The sequence below is a fragment of the Protopterus annectens genome, chromosome 14.part0 (genome assembly GCF_019279795.1).
Source record: "Protopterus annectens isolate FY-2018-M chromosome 14.part0, PAN1.0, whole genome shotgun sequence".
Taxonomy (NCBI): domain Eukaryota; kingdom Metazoa; phylum Chordata; order Ceratodontiformes; family Protopteridae; genus Protopterus; species Protopterus annectens.
The window spans coordinates 653996806-654016728 of NC_056748.1; the positions used below are offsets into that span (position 1 = coordinate 653996806).

The window sequence follows — 19923 nt, forward strand, 5'->3', positions numbered from 1 at the left end:
AACCCTGGTCATCTGAGTCATTGCCAATGCTTTATCCCTTTGCACCAGAAAATTGACACATTACTTCCATGTGCTTCAACTTAGAATTTGAGATGACAGGAAAGTTTGTTTTCAATACATTGCAGGTTATGCATTTTCTAAGAGAGCCATTTAATGATTTCCTAACTTTAATTAGCAGATGCTAAAGTTCTTTTGGATACCGGGGATGCATGCACAGTATTTGTTAAAGTAGGCTACTTCCTTGGGTGAGTCCATTTACTGAGAAATTAAAACAACTAAACAGTTAAAAATAGAAACTCAATGCAGTAGTTGTATTGCATAAATAGGAAACAGTATTACTTCAGCAACATGTATGCATTTACTCACATTAATTATAATTATCAATTTTTGGACAACACCCAAAGTAGCTTCTGGGCGCTCTCTATTTTGCCTGTTGCTAACTATTGTTATATTATATTATATTATATTATATTATATTATATTATATTATATTATATTATATTATATTATATTACATTATATTATATTATATTATATGGAAAAGAGTTATCAGAGGACAATGTGAGGTTTGAGATTAAACCTAATACCATGAAGTATTAATTATATTTAAAACTATGTTTCTTAGACAAATATATACAAAAGAGGGATTACTCAAGCATTTTTTATGGTAAATGATTATATTACTTACAGCAGAAAATTACTTTTCCTTTTTAAGTGATAATAAAGGCCACTATGTACAAAGAACTATTTTACTGACAAAGATACCAATATCATTTTTCTTTGTTAAAATGTTGAAAACTAAATGGTAATACTAGAGTTTAGGGTGACCAATAAAGACTGACTTGACATAAAGTCCTATTGTAAATACATTACTGACATTATATTGTTACAAGTCTAAGTGTACTTAACTATAGTTGGTGCATTTTCATAAGTTAACTACGACAGTTTGAGATGATACTTAACTTTGTGTATTGCTAAATAGTGTTATAGTACATGGAAAGGGTAAAACGTAAATATTTCTGGAGAATTATTACAGAATAAAGTGCAGTACAGCTGTGTTCAAATAGTCCAGACTAATATGACATATGTGGCTGTTTTATACCTTATTACTTATTTCAATAAATTATTCAAACAAGTGAAGCTCCTGTCTTGATGCACAGAGATTTAATAACTTATAAATACATGCAGATATACAAACTAACTGTTCAGTTACAGATGTCAGTGAAACATAATTAGAACAGTACAACTCAGTTTCTGCAGTACTGATTGAAAAGACAAAAAAAGAAATGTCATTTGAAGAATGCACATTAGGAAAGAAATGGCTCAGACAAATGCTTGGATAGGTTTAGATTCATTGTTTCATAGTTGGTTATTAGACTAACAACCCAGGGGGCCGTTTTAAGGTTAGCCAAGTTTTCCCAAAAGAATACTGATGTCCTGTATCCAAATAGGACATTGAAGGCCAGGCATTTATAAACTAACTCTGTCCATAACAGGCATGGATGCCTGGTATAAATTTCACCTGAACTTAACCTTTACATGGTTTAATATTTATTGTTTAGAAGAAGGTTTGATTTTAGGTTGCAGGTGCTTGTTTGAGCTGCCTACTCTGATAACATGTTAAGAAATCAGCCTTACGACAGGGAAAAATGCATTTAGGAAAGCACAAAGTGAGCAGATATAATGCTTATTCTATTCAGAAACTGTTTATAAAATGCTTATGTTTAGAAAGGGAAATTAAATGATTTACTCTGTTCTGCATGATAAAATACAATTTATGATACTTTATTCTGAGATTAATATAAGCATCAGTATAGCCTATCAAACATATCAGCAAATATAAATAATTTGAGAGGAAAGAAAGCTGACCACTGACCTGTAAACAACAGGAGGATTAATAAGTGTTAATTAAATTAAGAGTATGACGGAGAGGGTGAATATCCATTCCTCAAAAATTTAACACATCAAAGTGCAAGTGATCAACTGCAAAGAAAAAAAAAAAAGAAGCAAAACAAACTTAAACATATTTTTTTTGCAGAGGGAGGATGTGGGGGGTTGTGCCCCCCACTAATTATATAAACCAACTCCAAGATCGCACTACAGTGGTGAAATGGCAAATTCCACTGTACCACAACATCACTCAAAAGTAAATGCCAGTATGTGTGACCATACAAGCTGGCTTTTCTGTCCAACAATAAAGGAAATTTACAAAAGGAGCATCGATAAATGGTGATTACTGCACGTTATACATTGATGGCTGGTACTGACTGGAGGTGTGGTTTCTCAGCAGGAGAATTGGACTTGAGTTTGATTAGTCTTGATGTAATGCTGCTGAAATCTATAATGGTTCCAGAGTGCAGATTAATAGCAGTCATGTTTGTTATACTTTATATGGTGAAGCAGAATGACTACTTAAATTAAACCATTACAATGCTCTTCATAAAGGAAGGGTTAATGGCTCCCAACAGATGGGTGAAGAAGGTACTCTCCTAATCAAATCTGCGGCATTTAAGTGCCTAGTGAAAAAAATGACTTTAAGTCTGAAGTAAAAATGCTGCACACATGAGTTATGTCAGACCTACAAGGTATGTTCATTAAGTAGTGTTTTCAGGACTGAGCTAATAAAAGTAATGATAAAAAAAGTCACGTATGGAGAGACTTGGACACCAATAGGAATAATGTAAGACAAGGGCAAAAAGCAGAAGGTATGAAATACGTAATAAGGAAAAGAACAAAATAGGAAGATGGAGTGGTGTGTTCAGCCATATACTGTTATTCAGCAAGATAGCATTTAATTTTTCCCTGTTTGCTGATTGGGATATTTGGAATGGTGGCTGGAAATCACTGTGCTATGTAGAAGAGAGAAAGGAGAAGGTACACAAATGAAAAAAAAAGACGATTATGACAGAAGAACTTATCTGCTGGTGTTATGAAAGAAAAAGAATGCACTCTGAATAATTATACAGATATTAACAGATGGGTGGCATAATCGGATTAATAGAGAGCAAAGATGAAGCCCATCTTTCACCTCCAAAAGGGTTTAAATTGGATTTTAAAATAGTAAAGATACTGGGTCGTTTATCGAGGAGCTCTATCTAGATTAATTTAGTACAGTAATGGATGCCATAGAGAACATCACTAAAGAAATGAGTTATCAGGTCAGTTAAGAAGAAATAGGTATATTTAAAATACTGCTCTGACAATTGTCTCCATTTCCCTACATATGTTACTCAAATGTTGAGATTCTCTAACAGTTTATATTCATATTTATAACAGATTCTGATTCATACCTTAAATTAGTATAAGACTGTATATATTTTTTGCAAACAATAATGCAAAGATTGAAGAAATATAAATCCAACTTACAACTACAGTCTTCTTCTCTTCTGTTACCACTTTCAACGTGTCTACGACTGAGATGTAGCCGAGGCGTTTGGCAATTGCAAGAGCAGTGTTACCATTCTGAAAGACAAAAATTACATATTTTACTACAGACAGAGCCCATAACTGAGCTTGGTACAGACTAAATTACCTACTTTTTGACAAGAAAGGTAAATAAAAATCATTGAAATCAATGTTTCAACAAATGTCATAAATACTAGAAATGGTTTACTATTAAAATATTGCTGCTATGAAGGTCAAGTGTACGTATCACTGCAACCATTCCTCAAAAACTGAGATGTCAAATACCAACATGCATGAACATAACACCACATGCGGAAACTCCGTACTGTTTTGGACCCAAGAACAAGTACAAACATGGGTCTGGAATGGGGCCAAGTTCAAACAGTTGGTAATACCAGTATTCAACATTCTGATTGTCGACATGCAAGATTTGCACAGCTACACTCAACCTTTGGAGCGGCAATTTTTTCATGGTAAAACACTGGAAATAGCTTTTATTCACTGGCTGCATGTCTTTAAAGTCAGTTGAATACTAAGTCAGTTAGCAGCACAGCAAACACCTTTTAATCCACAGAGATAAAATCCACAAGTAACGGTTAAGCGCTTTCATCTGACATAACAGACATCTTCGAAACCAAGTTACTCAATCAAATTAACAATTAAATAGCAGAGGCAGTGCTTACATGCCCTTCCTGTAAGCCAAAATATTTGCTTTCAGCATGTTGATCTTAAAGAATTTACAACACATTTAAAATGTATTTAAACTGTTCCTACAACACATGAAAACATATTATTGCTAAAAACAAAACATTAAACTTGTTGTGCCCTTCTTTTTAACGCACTAACAATTGAAATACTCTCATTTAGTCCTGGTAGATAGGTAGCATCAAATTTAAGCTGCCATTTCATTTTTTTATGCAGCAATCTATTTTCCCAGTCCCCAGTGACATCTTCCATTGAGAGTTGTTGGATTAAAAGGTTTGCTGTGCTGCTAACTGACTGACTTGGTTTCTTCTGTTGTTTGCTGAATGTTACCTGGTTGAGCACTGTGTGGATTTCAATTTGTAGTTCAGATGAATACTTGACATACCAAAGTTTAATATCCAAATCACTACTTGGTTACCTTTCTTGGCACAAGAAAGTCTTGAAACTTTTCCCTCATCACAGAAACGTATCCATTGCACATTTTAAACCAAGCAAATTCAATAATGCAAACTAATAAACTTTAAATGGGCAGTGCTTTTATCATATGAAGCAATTCTGATCATCTTTCAGAAGAAAGAGAAAAACACACACAATAATTAAAACCATAGCGCTCAACCTTCCATCTCCAAAATGAGGAACACTAGTCCTCATAATGTGGAACAAATGGGCAAAATGTGGAACACATACCAATGGCTTACTAACAACTTCAACTAGGAAGGTCATAGAATGGTTAAACTATGCTGGTTTTACTTATAAAGAAGATTGTTTAATGAATTAATATGATAAATTTCTATTTACAATGGATTTCTCTTAAAAATTTCCTAACACTGAAAGTGTGACAGAGTCTTTCAATGTGGAACTTTGAGGAACTATGAGGAACATGAACTTTTTAAGACCCCAAATGAGGTACGTTCCTCGTAATGAGGTACACTTGAGAGGTATGATTAAAACATTCTGTTTAAAGACTCAAAGAAAATGTTTTTTTTTTAACAAATTAGTGCCTTCAGCATGCTATGAATATACTTCAATTACTTGACATGCACTTAAAAAAATTGTATCAAGTATACTTCTGGGTAATTTTGTTAAACAGCATTTCAGTGGTGTGAAAACATAATTTACTACTAATGCATTGCATTTAGGAGACCTGCTGAAGAACGGAAATGCATAACAATTACATTAAATACATTAATCACATCAGCAAAAGCAAAACATTATTTTCTTGCATTTCTGAAGATTAGTGTCTCAGGTAGAATGGTTGAGCTGAGCAGGATAACATTGCTGTGGCATTTTATACCTCCTTACTAAAACTGATTTCTACAGAAACATTAAAAATGCATTACTGCAGTCCTGAACAGGTCATGAAAAAAAGGAGTGACCAGTCTTAAGCCTGGCTACAGTACAGTGACTTCTGATATAAACATGGCAAAACTACTGTTTGTCAACCATCAGTTAAGTAACATTTTATGTGTGTGTGTGTGTGTGTGTGTGTATATGTATGTATATGTGTGTGTGTGTGTGTGTATATATATATATATATATATATATATATATATATATAGATTTAGATACAGATAGGTTTACTATCAAAATTCAGAGTGAAGGCTCAACGACTACAGGATGTCAAAATTTGATTGGCTGAACCTGTGTTGTCGAACCTTCATTTGTGCGAGTGTTGTTTTAGTGAATGCATTGTGCATTCACACATATGTGGTCGGCTATATGATAAGACATTGTGGTACAGTGCGGATCAGGAAATTTGCCCTTTTCCCCACTGTAGTACAATCTCGGAGTTGGAATATTTAATTTGTGGGGGGTATGGGAGGTTTTCCCCCTGCTAAATAGTTTTGTCACATGGTACGCAGTGTTCGACTGCAGTTTACAGATGTTAAGAAAGGTCAAATTCACTAAAGGAAGTGTGCTTGTGAAATTCTGTCCTTCTCGACATTCTGTTTCGACCATCTACTTTGATATTTTAAGTCAGATTTTATTTTGAACGTTGATGTTATGATAGTAAACCATAACTATATAAACTATATATATATATATATATATATATATATATATATATATATATATATATATACACACATTGTGTGTGTGTATGGGTCTATATTGCTTGATCGAAATCCCACAATCTCGAACAAGCAACATCAAAACCCATTTAAGCGAAAGTGCACTAGATCGAAAGTATACTTTTGCAAAAGCCAGTTCTCCAAAGCGCATTACAGTGGGGATAAGGAAATATATCCTTTCCCCACTGTAGTGCAATCTCGGAGTTAGTATATTTAAGTAGGGGTGGTGTGGGGGTCGCAGCACCCACATAGAGGGTGCAGGGGGGGGTCCCCCCTGCAAAATACTCTTTAAAAGCAGTTTTGTTTTGTTTTTTAGTGGTTCAGAGAACTGGCTTTTGTGAAAGTACACTTTTGATCTAGTCCTCTTTTGCTTAAATGGGTTTAGATGTTGCTTGTCTGAGATTTAGGTCAAGCAACATAGACCTATATATATATATATATATATATATATATATATATGTATATGTGTGTATATAGATACACACACACACACACACACACACATATATATATATATATATATATATATATATATATATACACACACACATATATATATATATACATATATATATATATATATATATATATATATATATATATATATATATGCACACACACACACACACACACACACACACACACACACACACACACACACACACACACACACACACACACACACACACATACGCCACCTACAAAGGGTTTTAGACATTTTAGATTACCTTAACTGACAGTCAATTACATAAGATGTGAGTATTTATAGTAAATCTAGTACAGATATATACTGTTCACTATAATCTAAACACAGCCAAAGGACAGGGAAATTACTGATACCAGAAAGAACTTCTCCAAGCTGAATTTTTCATGTGTGGCTTAAGTGGCATTTACCTGTTCCAAGATAAATTAACGGCAGGAAATATTGATATCCATCTAACTACAAAGGCTGTTTTAAAGTATTAAACCCTGATATAAAACAATACTGATCTTCAAAGTGAGAAGACTAGTGAATAATTCAGTGTACAATGTGTGGCTTTTAGGCTTTGCATGTAATTATCATCAAAGCTTCATATGATGGCTAACATTGATCCATTGCTCCTCAAGCTCTTCAAAAAATAATTTAAACTTTTTTCATTTTTTTCTAACTTTCATCTACAGTCATACATTTCTATCCTTCAGTCAATCGCATTATTTTATCCTCTTCAGTCTTAAACATGCATACAATCATGAAGACCCCCCCTCCCCCCAAAATCATAGTCAAATCACTTCATTGTCTGTTCATTTTCTAATACTCATTTTGCAATCTGTAGGGTCAAAAATAGCCAGAGCCTATGCAGCACGCAGACAACAGGAAAACTAATCTTGTAAACAGTGCTAAGATGGAAATCTTTCTTCTAATCATAATCTATAAATCCCTAGATCTTTTTGTAAAGATATTTTTTTATCTTTTTTTTATTAGATTGTTTGACATGAATTTATAGAAGCATCAAAATGGTACTATTACATCAAAGTGTGGTGTAATTAAACTATAGTATGGTGCTATCAATGCCACTGGTGTTTATAGCTCTGTGGCTCTAAAATATATACCACTGTCATAAGGGTCTGAATACAGATTCATCCTTCAAAAACTAATCCAAAATTGTGAGGAGGAATACCTGACTCTTCTACAAATTAAACATGTGGAATAAACTAGCCCTCCCAACACCTCCTGTGAAGGGTCAAATTATCTACAATGTCCCCTTAATAGCAATTAACTTCAAAATCACTGTATCTAAGTGACTGCGTTTCCAGTCTCCACAGCATCATCAATTTCCACAATTTGTTACAGAAGTTTGGGAAACTGTTAACTAGTCATCTAGCAATCACATGATTAATGGTAGCCTTCCTGCAATCAGCTGCCCCTACAACAGTTCACATCCAAGCCCTTATTAGAATACCTAAACTATTGTTTTTCCAACATGATTTTATTTTCCAATGACTACATGCAGATTTTATTTAGTTATTTCTTCATCTTCCCTTTTGTCTTTACTTAACCCACTGTAATACCATTTGTACATTTTATAAAAAGTATTATGTTTTTTTCTACCATATCCACTGCATGTAACAACAACAAAAAGTGACCTAATATGGATCATTGAAGAACTGCTTTATCAAGGTAAGTATATTAATCCCACTCTACAAAGAAGTGAGCAGTGAAGCCCTGAGCACCTGCCTATATGAAAATGAATCAATATGGTAGAAGAAAAAGACTCCACTTGTGAGATGGAGCAAGTAGATGTAAAGCTATACTGACTTTTTTAGGTAGATTGAAAGATTCAAACTGAGGTCAGAATGGTCATTAGAAACTGACAAACTGTAATTGAAAGTAAAAAAAAAAAAAAAAAAAAAAAGCGCTCATCCCTCTTCAGTTATTATAAATGTTGTGGTGTTACTATCACTTCAAGTCTAAAAACACAATGCATTTATACATAAAGGTGAAATTTTAATGTTGTGGCAAACAAAAATATGTCATAAAAAGAATGCAACTTTTTAAATACAGTTCAAGTTGCATCTGCTCCTCCACTTCCAGTGGCAGCTCCAGGTTCCTTTTCCTGCTGGGGCACATTAGCCAGCATTAGGGTCAAGGAGGACAAAGAAAAAAACACCAAAGCATCATTTGAATAAAGAACCACAGCAATGCGGTACACCTGCAAGTCGAAAACAACACGGAAAAGTGAATATGTGGAACCTGGGAACCAGGCCGAACCAACCCAGAAATCCCCAGCAGGTACAATAATAAGATACCAATGTCCAAAGTAGAAATAAAGCACTTTAATCCATAAAGACATCCAAAGCAGTAAAATGCAACCGTGGAGCATTTAGTGATTTCTTCCAATAACAATTACAATGGATTTCACCAGAACAATAAGGTGGTTCCAAATTGAATTTAAATACAGTAACATCACACACATTAAAAAACATTTAAAGCTACAGTAGCCAATTAAATGCAAATGTTAAGAATACTAAAACACATGCATAAATAAAATCAGTGCTGACTTCAATACAAATAACCATATAAATAATCTAATTCACTGGCACCCAAAATTGAAATATATAGGATACCAATTATTGTAATTATAAATATGTAATAAAATAAATTGTAAATTTACTATAATTTCACAGCTTTCATTTTAGAGCTGGAAAGATGAACATGCTGTTTTTAATCCCTGGTTTGTGGGTGGTGTCAATCATAACATGCAGATAATATTCCTTATACTCAAAACTGGTTTCCTAAGTGCCACTCCTTTTACTAGGTTCAATTATGTCAATGATCCCAAAAGAAAACCTATTGAAATTGTTGCATAGCACAGAATGTTTAAACAAAACATTCTTGATACTGTTCATTTTAATGTTATATAAATGCCCATAGATTCTCTTTTTAAGAGCTTTCTCCATCTTAACAACTTAGAAAGCAGGACAAGAGTCACATATAGCAACAGGAATTGCCATTGCCCCTACATAAATAAACATTATCTTGTAGTGTTCTCCAGACTTGTAAAATCACCCTTAAAAATATAAGGGCAACAAATACAGCAACCTCATTTGGTAGTACCCTTTCTGTCACAAGTATTCACATTGGAAGATAAGGAATCTTTTTTAAATGTTCTTTAAGTTTCTGCCAGTATTAAAAAAAACAAAAAAAAAAAACAAAACAACAATAAAATAGACTGCTCACCTAATCTTTAGGATTAAGGCCCAATACAGGTCTAAATTTGGAGGCTCTTTGTTGAGAGACCTCTGTAATGAATTTGTCCAAAAGTGGGACAGGATAGCCTCTTTCCAGAAACATGCTCTTGAGATTGTTAATCTCCAAATAAAATAAAGCATAATCTGAAATCATACGGGACAGTCTCACAAACTGTCCCCTCACCAAACCTACCTTTTGTTTATGTGGATGGAAACAGGCATAATGTAAATATGAATTACTAAAGGGAGGTTTGCTATAAATATTAGAACTGCATCTACCATCATGAACAACAATGGTATCATCAGGATAGTTGACCAGAGCCTCATTGTATTTGTGAATAAATTTTAGAAATCTGGTAGTGGAGTTAAGATAATCAACAAATTGGTCTACTAACACATTAGGTCATCTCCAAAGAATGAAAATATCATCTAGGTATCTAAGGTATCTCTTACAATAGGAAAAATAAGAGTTGTGCTCAAAAATAAACTGGGACTCCCAATAAAACAAGACCAAGTTGGCATATACTGGTACACAAGCTACACCCATGGCAACATCCTGAGTTTGCTTGTACAATTCTCCTTCAAAAATAAAAAAAATATTGCCAAGAACCAGATGCATAAGTTCCATGAGCAATCTGATGTTTTTTCCTGATAGGAAAGTAAAATGTGAAAGTATTTCACCAAAATACTTGAGACCAAGATCCTGGGGTATGCAGGCAAATAGATCAGCTATGTTGACAGTGAGAAAACCAGAGACATCATAACATACCGGTGGTTAAATCTTCTCAAGAAATCTCACAGATCCTTGAGTAAGTGTGGATGATGGAAAAAATGGTTTTAATAAACAATCTATAAAAACTGCCAATGGGTAGGTTTTACATTTTTGTGCAACCACTATTGGTCTCAAAGGTGGATCATTGATGTCTTTGTGTACTTTAGGAATCCTGAAAATGGTGGGAGAGAATGTGTGAATATTATGAAGTTAAGGATTTCTTTGTTAATAACACCCTGAAGAAACAAGTTACATAGATGAAAATCAATTTCCTGTAGGCTATGTTAACCTTTTCTAAAGATACCCATGAGTAAACATCAAGGTCTTGTACCATACTAAACATTTTATTTGTATAGTCAATGGTGTCAAATATCATGGTGCCACCTCCTTTATTGGGTTTCATAACCCTAACAGAGCTATTACTTTTGAGGGTGTCAAGACTATCCCTTTCACTAGCTGGAGATTTGTAAAGAATTTTATGTCATTTGACTATCACAATGATTTATACAGATGCTTGTGTTAAAAATGTATTTGCAAAGTTGCTTGCATTAAAAATGCATCAGCAATGGGTCCTGTTGGGCAGAAAAGAGATATACATGTATGTCAGACAGTATTGTTATAACTGACTAAATGTATATGTTTAACAGATAATTCTGGAAGGGAAGATGTTAATCTTAGCCCTGCTAATTTTGAAAAATAGGCTGAAAATTAAGTAGGTTGGTTTAGACAATAAAACATTTATCTTACAGGTCTGATTGCAGCCAGAGACAAAAATGTCTGGGAAAACCAGGAATAGAAATCTTACTGTATTGTCATTAGGATTGAACCAATTCTTACACTGGAAGGATGGACATTTTTTGAAATTGTTTTATAGGTTTCAGATGCTGTAACAGATCTTAGCAAAGTTCTGGGTGTGTATTGTAGCACAGTCAGATGACCAGGTGTGATATCCTTCTATAACCAGCACTGAAATGATTCTTTAGATATTAGACATTAGTAAGAGATATCAAGAAACTCTTGCAGCAGCTCCTTGCTTTTTGGAAACTGACAGGGAAGATCTCTGACAGATATCTCACACAACCATACACCTCAGCTTGCTTTGTTGCAGTAAGCAATTTAACTAGGGAACAGTAATTATTTAGTCAGTTAGGAAACTATAGTGAGATTAATTAAATATTGTTTTTCTGCATCTGTATGAATGTATCCAACTGTGTTATCTTTTGTATCTCCTGTGATTGAAACTCTGGTGTTTATTGTAACTAGATATTCAGTATTCTCATGTTTTCTGTTTTATTATTTATTATTAAATATTTCTACACCTTTCATGGTGGTTGGTCTTTTAGAGAATACATTTAACATCTTAAGAGTACTTATGCTTATTTCAGAGCAGGCTGCTCCTGAAAGCCTTGCTGAATTGGTCAGACTGTACCATTTGTATTAGCATTAATTTTATTCAGTATAATTGGGTACCCTTTTAAGAGCCCTAGAGTAACTGACCTTATAGTCTGGGCAGAAGGGGCACAACTGGTAAATCTCTGTTAGCATTTCCCAGGGGTGTTTGTGTGTGTGTGTGTGTGTGTGTGTGTGTGTGTGTGTAAATAAAATATCCAACTGTGTGTGCCAGTTAAATGGAAGAGGGACACAAAGCTCCAAAGTGGTCAGTGTGGAGTCTTGTTTGGGGCCTAGACAGGGAGACAGAGAGAGAGTCCAGCCCCAGGTCTGGGGTGTGCTCCCTAAGTGTGCATTAAAGGGAAACTGTGCTTGGTGCAGAGAGCTGCATCTGAAAATACTGTGTGTATCCATTTTTGTTTCTAGTGGCTGTCCTTCACTGGTGTTAGTGGAGAGGACTGAGGCTCCTTGATTACTGGCCCAGAGTAGGGACCGTCACAAACATACATTTGTTATTGGCAGGTTAGTCTCTAAGCCACCTGAAAATCAGGGATTAACTACAATGTATCCATTCTTCCAGTTCTAAAAAAATGACAGCTAAGTAAATGTAGCAAATTTACTGTATATTTTATTATGTATTTATAATTACAATAATCATTATCCTATATATTTAATTTATTGGGTGCCAGTGAATTAGATTATATGGCTATTTGCTTTGAAGTTGGCCATGCATTTTATATATACATGTGTTTTAGTATTCTTAACATATGCATTTAATTGGGTACTGTAGCTTTAAATGTTTTTTAATGTGTGTGACATTACTGTATTTAAATTCAACTTGGAACCACCTTATTATTCTAATGAAGTTCATTGTACTTGTTATTGGACTAAAGCACTAAACATTGCATTTTACTGTTTTGGATGTGTTTCTGGATTACAGACCTTAACCTCTCCTTCAGACATTGGCATTTTACTTGTGGGGGATTTTTGAGGTGGTTGGTCCATTAACCAGGTTGCATGCATTCACTTTTCATCATTTAAATAAAGTATAAAATACAATTTCCATATGAGAAACAGTGAATGCCATAGTCTTACAAATCCTGGCAATGTTCACAACACAGAATAACTACCAATTTGTCATGCTCAAGGATTATGGTTTGGATGAAGTGCTGGTATGCTACAGTGTAACAACTCAAGGGTGTAGCTACCAATACAACAGAGGTGGGAGAATGCCATACACAAACACATATGTGCCTCAGTAGAAAGAAAACAAAATCATTAACCCAAATTCAAGAACAGAAACTAGACCTAATTTTCGTTTGTGTGGCATTGTAAGGAAAATACTTTTAAACAAATAGAGAATATTTGCCAGCGTTCAAGATAAAACACACATCTTCCCATTGCAGACACTGTTGCATAGCAAAAGTAGCTTAAATTTCTCTTAAAAGTTCTTTGAAGTTGAAACAAGAGTGGACAGTTAACAGCTCTTGGATTACATGATAGCTTGACACCTCGGGAAGAATGTGGGAGAGAGTATGTCAGTACTTAAAAGTTAACAGAACAGCAGGTTTTGCACCAACATGCATTTCTAAAATGCACAATGCATAACACTCTAATAGACTGTCTTTACTGACTGACTGTGTTCGTAAGTGATTTACCAGAAAATATCAAAAATTTTATGAGGGACAGGGCAAACATTTGAAGCAAAATCAAGGACATTTTGAGAAAAAAGATACAGCAGAGAGGTATGGTTAGCACTCAAAGGGGAATGTCTGGTCTTAACAACACATAATAGGATTGAATATTTTTGGAGGGTGCAGGATTTTTAGATTATGTAGTTATTTACAACTGTCTTAGGGTAATTAAAACTACTTATCCTTAAACTACTGTACTGATGCTTCTCCATTCTTCAGACAGTTTATTATGGGTTGACATTACCACAACATCCATTACACCAGCAAGCAAAAGAATTAAGGAAATTGTAGCCATAGCCACCTTTCCATCTTCAAAAGAATACTGCACTACTGCTCATAAGGCAGAATACATGGGCAAAATGTGCAACATTTACTGACTACTAGGAAGGTTGCTTTCAGCATGGTTATTTTACAGGTATAAAAGTTATTTCGATGCCTAGCTTCGCATTGCTGAGTAGTACAGGCACTTGGTTGCAACATAATGGTTTCCTTTTAAATTATTTCTTGGGGAAAACAGTTATGAAGCAGTTATAATATAAATGATGGGGTAGTGTGATTTATCACATATCCAGGTCTTCAGTCATTAAAGACTCTCAGGGGATACAATTCAAGTTGCAAAAGTCCAAGGCCCCAGGTGGGCAATTCAATCAACAACCCCACCCCCAAAAAACACAATAAATTCCTCTCAGCATCAAACAGTCAAGCAACACTGATAAGATCAGGCTTGCAACAACATGAATACCATACCATCCATAACACAAGCAAACAAAACAAAGAAATTGCGGTCATAATCAACCTTCCATCTTCAAAATGTGGAATAATACACTATCTCTAATAATGTGGAACAGATGAGCAGAATGTGACACATTTGCTAACAACAACTAGTACAGATGATCACATCATGGTTAAACATGTGGACTTTATGCTTACAAAAAGTTCTCTGATACCCCCCAGAATTGTCAGTTGTTTACAGTGTAACATTTTCCCTTTATACTGTTTGCAAGGCAAAAAAGTTATACAACAGTTGTAATATACTATCTTTTACCACGCACCTAGTTCTTCAGACACTAAAGACTTTAGAGTAAATTGCCAAAGTGCAACCCTCCCAGACAAAAATAAACAGATTATTCTTATATTCCCTCTCAGCACCTCTAGGTACAAATTTTCAGTGACAAACAAGTTCAGCATTTCTGCTCATCTCAGTTGTTACTTCATTCTACCCATTATATTGATTGTTAAAACTTTAATCTTAGACTCACATGCATGTATATGTGGCCGCAGGCACACAGTGCACTCACCTATCAATTACAGCCACTTGTGTGACTGAACACCTCACGTATTTGGTTGAGATCAAGTGAATGATTACATTCATAAATAATGGCCCAGAAACATATCTCAGCTCACTGATGTCAAACCACACAGTGCAACTCCACCCCGCCCTGTCGACTTCTTAGTTCAAGAATCATAAACAACAGCACAAAATCAGCAACAGCTTTCAAACATTTCTCTTATACACTTAGATAGTTGACAGAACAAGTTTTGCATTAGCACGCATTTTCTGAAGGGTATGAAGTCTACAACTCCCATTCACACTATAAAACAAGCTTATATAAGCAGTTAGCACTTAATGGAAAACCCAAAATAGTTAATCTCTAGAACAGTTTTTTTTAACTTCACAATGAAAAACTGATGAGAGGTGATAGCAACTTAGACAAGCATTTTAAGTTATTAAAATACTTAAACATCACTACAGGTCATACCTTTCAACTGTACAGATTTTCACAGTATGCCCACATTTTTGCCTCAATTTTTGTCCATTCTTCACAGAATTGTGGCTTTAAGGAAAATTAGTGACAAATCATTAAATACTGAAGTTAGAAAATAATGGTAGGCATGCGAGTTTTAGACTTTATATCCTTCAGAAAATTCATGCTAATGCAAAACCTGTTATTCTATCAACTTTCTAAATTTGTAAGAGCAATGCTTAAAACTTGTCCCTATATTGAGGCCTTTGTCCCACTTTTTATGGCTTTATCCAGATTTCTTGCTCTAACAGGTTGAGAGGTATGCTACAGGTGTGCATTTCATATCCAAATAACAATTTACTTACATATGTAGATTTGTTAAGCAGGACATCTCATTAGTTCCCTTTCTCCTGTTGGCAACTTGGGCTGGATTTATGTCAAACCATTAAATCCCAAACCAATTAAATGAATGCTGAAGTAATGCAGACCATTGAGGTAAGACATTCATCAAATAGACCGGAAATCACTAGTAAAATAATGTCTTTTAGAAGAGCAAGCCACCCTCAAAAACTCTATACTCCCTTTCTTTAAGATATTAACTACACAGTCACACAACTACAAAGGACAAGACCAAAACTGATACTTCATCTAATTTCCTGTCTCCAGCATTATGCTTCCTAACAAAGAAAAATCAAACTGCAACCACAGTTCAGACAAGCAAACCTTTTACCTCCCTAACAGTCAAACCATCAAACATAAAATGATGAAACAGGGACAATAAATTAAATGTCCCCACAAAACAACTGAAAACAGCCAAAACTGCTGAAACTGCCTTTCTGTGTATCTGCTCAGATGTAATATCATACCATATAACTACTACTGTCAAAAGTACATACATTTGTGTTAATTTGAGCAGTGTACTTTAGCAGACACATGTCAAGGCACCACACAGTCTCTGTATTAAGTGCTAAGTAAGTGAAATCAGTAAAATGGATTTACGTGGAGCATTTGTTGCTAGAATGCAACGATGTCGCATATACATTCAGACTTTTAAAACAAAATCTGTGAAGTTTGAAAGTTCTGTGCCACTAGAGGATGAAACCCTGACTCTTACCAGGATGACCTGGGTTTGATTAGTAGCCCTGGGAGCTGGAAGAGCTGAAAAGGAGTAATAATAATGCCATCCAGGTAGCATCCATACATTAACCACTGTTCAAAAAAAGGGGAAGTCAAAACATTTCTGTATTCCCACTCGGCTATAACCAGGTTCTACTGTACTTTTTTGAACAGTTGAACTTCAAAATGAATGAAATTGTTCTTAAGTACAACCTCCATCAATTCTGTATTTAACTTGTCTCTAGAATAGTCAAAGCCACTATTCCTGCACAAATAATCATAAAACCATTCAAAACCGATGTCATGGGGAATGACAGAGAACAAATTAGCTACGTCGATAGTGGCAAAAATTATGTCCTCATTGAATAAGTCCTCAGTAATAGTGCTAAAAAAGACCCAGAAGTCCTTACATAAATGAAAACCCCCCTCAACAACCTGCTTCAAGTGCTGGTCAATGAGCTAAGCCAAATTAAATGTTTTTGATGACTTTGCATCGATAATTAGGTCACAGGGGTGGGTCTAATAAATTCTCATGGACCTTTGGTATCCCAAAGATCGTTGGACTTATTGGGTTGGTCACCATAAGAAAATCCAACTCACCATGTGTAATAACATCTTGTGTTAAACAAACATTTAAAAAAACACATCAATGTTATAAAAGGCTATATTTCACTTATTTATAGAAACCTCTTTATAAGTGTCAGTGAACAGGATATCAAACATTTTTATCACATAGTCATTAGAATTCATGACCACAAGCCCACTCCATTTATCCTGTTTCATCACTCTTATCTGCCTATTGTTGATAACATGTTTCAACAAAATTACTTTACTTTCTGTTAGGCTAAAACATTTGGGAATTTCTCTCAGAAGGAATGCTGCATGAGTGAGCTGAGCACACCTGCTGGGGATACCTTAACAATCACCTTTACATCACTCTACTTCTCACCCCTTACACACCTATAAACCTGAGTACAAAGCTGCCATTCAAATAAAGGCAAATTTATTTCATTTTGGGTATTTCTAGCCCATTCCCAGTTGTTGCATTATATGTTGCTGCTTTGTATTTGTGCTGTGTAATGCATTTTGTATTACATGAACTCTCGACAGGCACTTACAGAATTACTGATTAGAAATGAAAAAAAAAACACAGAAAGCCCTACAGCTTCAAAAGTAACAACGAACTGAACGAACTGTTTACCAACAAAGAATAAAGTAGTATTTATATGATATATATACTACTGCACACAGTTTATATTACACCAATCTGGATTTAGGAATGGCTGTGGGTCAGTGATTAGGTGCTTTCCTGGTCGTTCTATCCTGATATTTCCACTAGCAGTCACCAACATGTGTGTGCTTCTTTTAATGTGGTTGCAGCAAACTTAATTGAGAAATGACACATGATCTCAGTCTTATTTCCAGGAAACTAAATTCATCCCCATATCTAATTTTAAGCAAGTTTAAGTAACCACAAAGATGCTGTAATATATATGCATTCTTCAATCAGTATGCAACATATTTCTCATAATGATAAGGATTCTGTCCTTTGATCCAGACTGTTTACCTCAGAACTAATGCTGTTAGACTTGTGGGTTCAGTGTGAGGTCTGTCCTATATTACAGACTGGTTTTAAATAATTTGTTCATGAATGAAAAAAATGCAGAAAAATGAATTACTATTTACAGTAGTGCTATGAAATGTCTTGTTATAAGGTACAGGGAGCTGTTCAATGTTTAGGGGAAATCCAGTGAGATTCCAAAGGCACTCAAACTCCTGCATACTGTCAGCCAAGGAAAAGGTTAGTAATGCACATGAAGCAGTCTTTCATTAAAGGTGGTGGGAACTGAAAACTGAGTGTGATATGGATATGAGAGGCCCCAACAGTTCAAAGAGACAATAGCAATACACACAGATCTGGATGTCAGTGTTTGGAAGGCCTTACATGGGAGACACATAGCACATGGGTCAGCTGTGAACTGAGAGAATGCTGATTTATTTGCCCTGTCTTAAAGCCTGTCAGTATGAATTGCATGTGTAATGTAATATGGCAAAATCTGCCTAGAGAATGTGTGTGTATGTGTGTGTGTGTGTGTGTGTGTGTGTGTGTGTGTGTGTGTGTGTGTGTGTGTATGTGTGTGTGTGTGTGTGTGTGTGTGTGTGTGTGTGTGTGTGTGCGTGTGTGTGTGAGAGAGAGAGAGAGAGAGAGACAGAGACAGAGTATTTGTGACTTTCTAGGCTGACTGTGGCTGGTAAATATAATTTTGCCCCATCTTCCTCTTGTGTACACCAGCAAGACACATTCTAGCTGCTGCAAAGGGGGAAAAGATTGCCTAACTATACTTGGAAGGCCTTGGTGAGGAAACACACAGCAAGCGGTACTCTGACGCTTTGCTTTTTCTCACAGATATGAATCCCTTTCTGTATTTGCTTACAAAAGGTTATCTTAAACACGGCTCCCTATTGAAATTTTGGCTCTCGAGATGCCAAGTGCCGACAAGCCAAAAAAAAAAAGACGACAACACAGGAGAAGAGTGAATTTCAAAAGTTGGTCTTCTCCCTTAAACTTCTTTTTTCAGGGGGAGCAAGTGCATTCCATCCCTCCCCTCAAACTTATATATACCAACTCTGAGATCACCATACCTTGGAGAAAAGGGAATATTCCGAGAAAAGGCAACTCAGACTTAGAATATACAAGCCCTTTCTTTTGGCCATTAAGTCTCTGTATTTCAGACTTAATCTAGCAGGTCCTGACAATTCAAATGGTTACCCTAAACACGCTAAATAGATGAAGCTACTTTTAGGCTTCAGCATTTTGCTAGCTTGCTGTATTATGCTGGCTGTTTACCTGCTTCTGTGGCATTTGCCTGCAGAATTTTTTATCACTTTCTTGTAATTTTTCTAAATCTATAATGTTTATATTTACTTATTTTACATTTGTTGACCGGGACAGTCTGACTGGATATATGTCCATTTTCAGCGGAAGTCCAGGGAGAAAAACTCCAAGGTGCAAACAAATACATAGCTTACTACATAAAACATTGAATAGGCATAAAAATAAGGCACACAAACAATATTTACAAAGTATATCAGAATAGCAAAAGATACATTAGAAATCAGCAGTTTTACATAAACTGAGGTCTATAAGTCTCAAAGGTGCTTGAGAAACACTGGAGTAATTCCTTTACAATAAAAGAATGTATTAGTCAGGTTTAGAACATGAGCAAGTCCGGTGTAATTTAAGGTATAGTTTTAGACTATCCTTGATTTGTCTTATGGAGGGTTCTAGGGTAATA

At 35.1% G+C, this 19923-nt stretch overlaps 1 protein-coding gene across 7 annotated transcripts in view; it reads right to left on the bottom strand.

Annotated features, from left to right (window-relative positions):
• The window catches only part of ANK3 (ankyrin 3), a 2432060-nt gene that overhangs the window by 830345 nt on the left and 1581792 nt on the right, over nucleotides 1-19923 (bottom strand). For all 7 annotated transcript variants that reach the window (XM_044056400.1, XM_044056402.1, XM_044056401.1 and 4 more), the window contains one exon: nucleotides 3367-3462. In XM_044056400.1, coding sequence (XP_043912335.1) covers nucleotides 3367-3462 — 96 coding nt within the window. The remainder of the gene's footprint in view (nucleotides 1-3366; nucleotides 3463-19923) is intronic.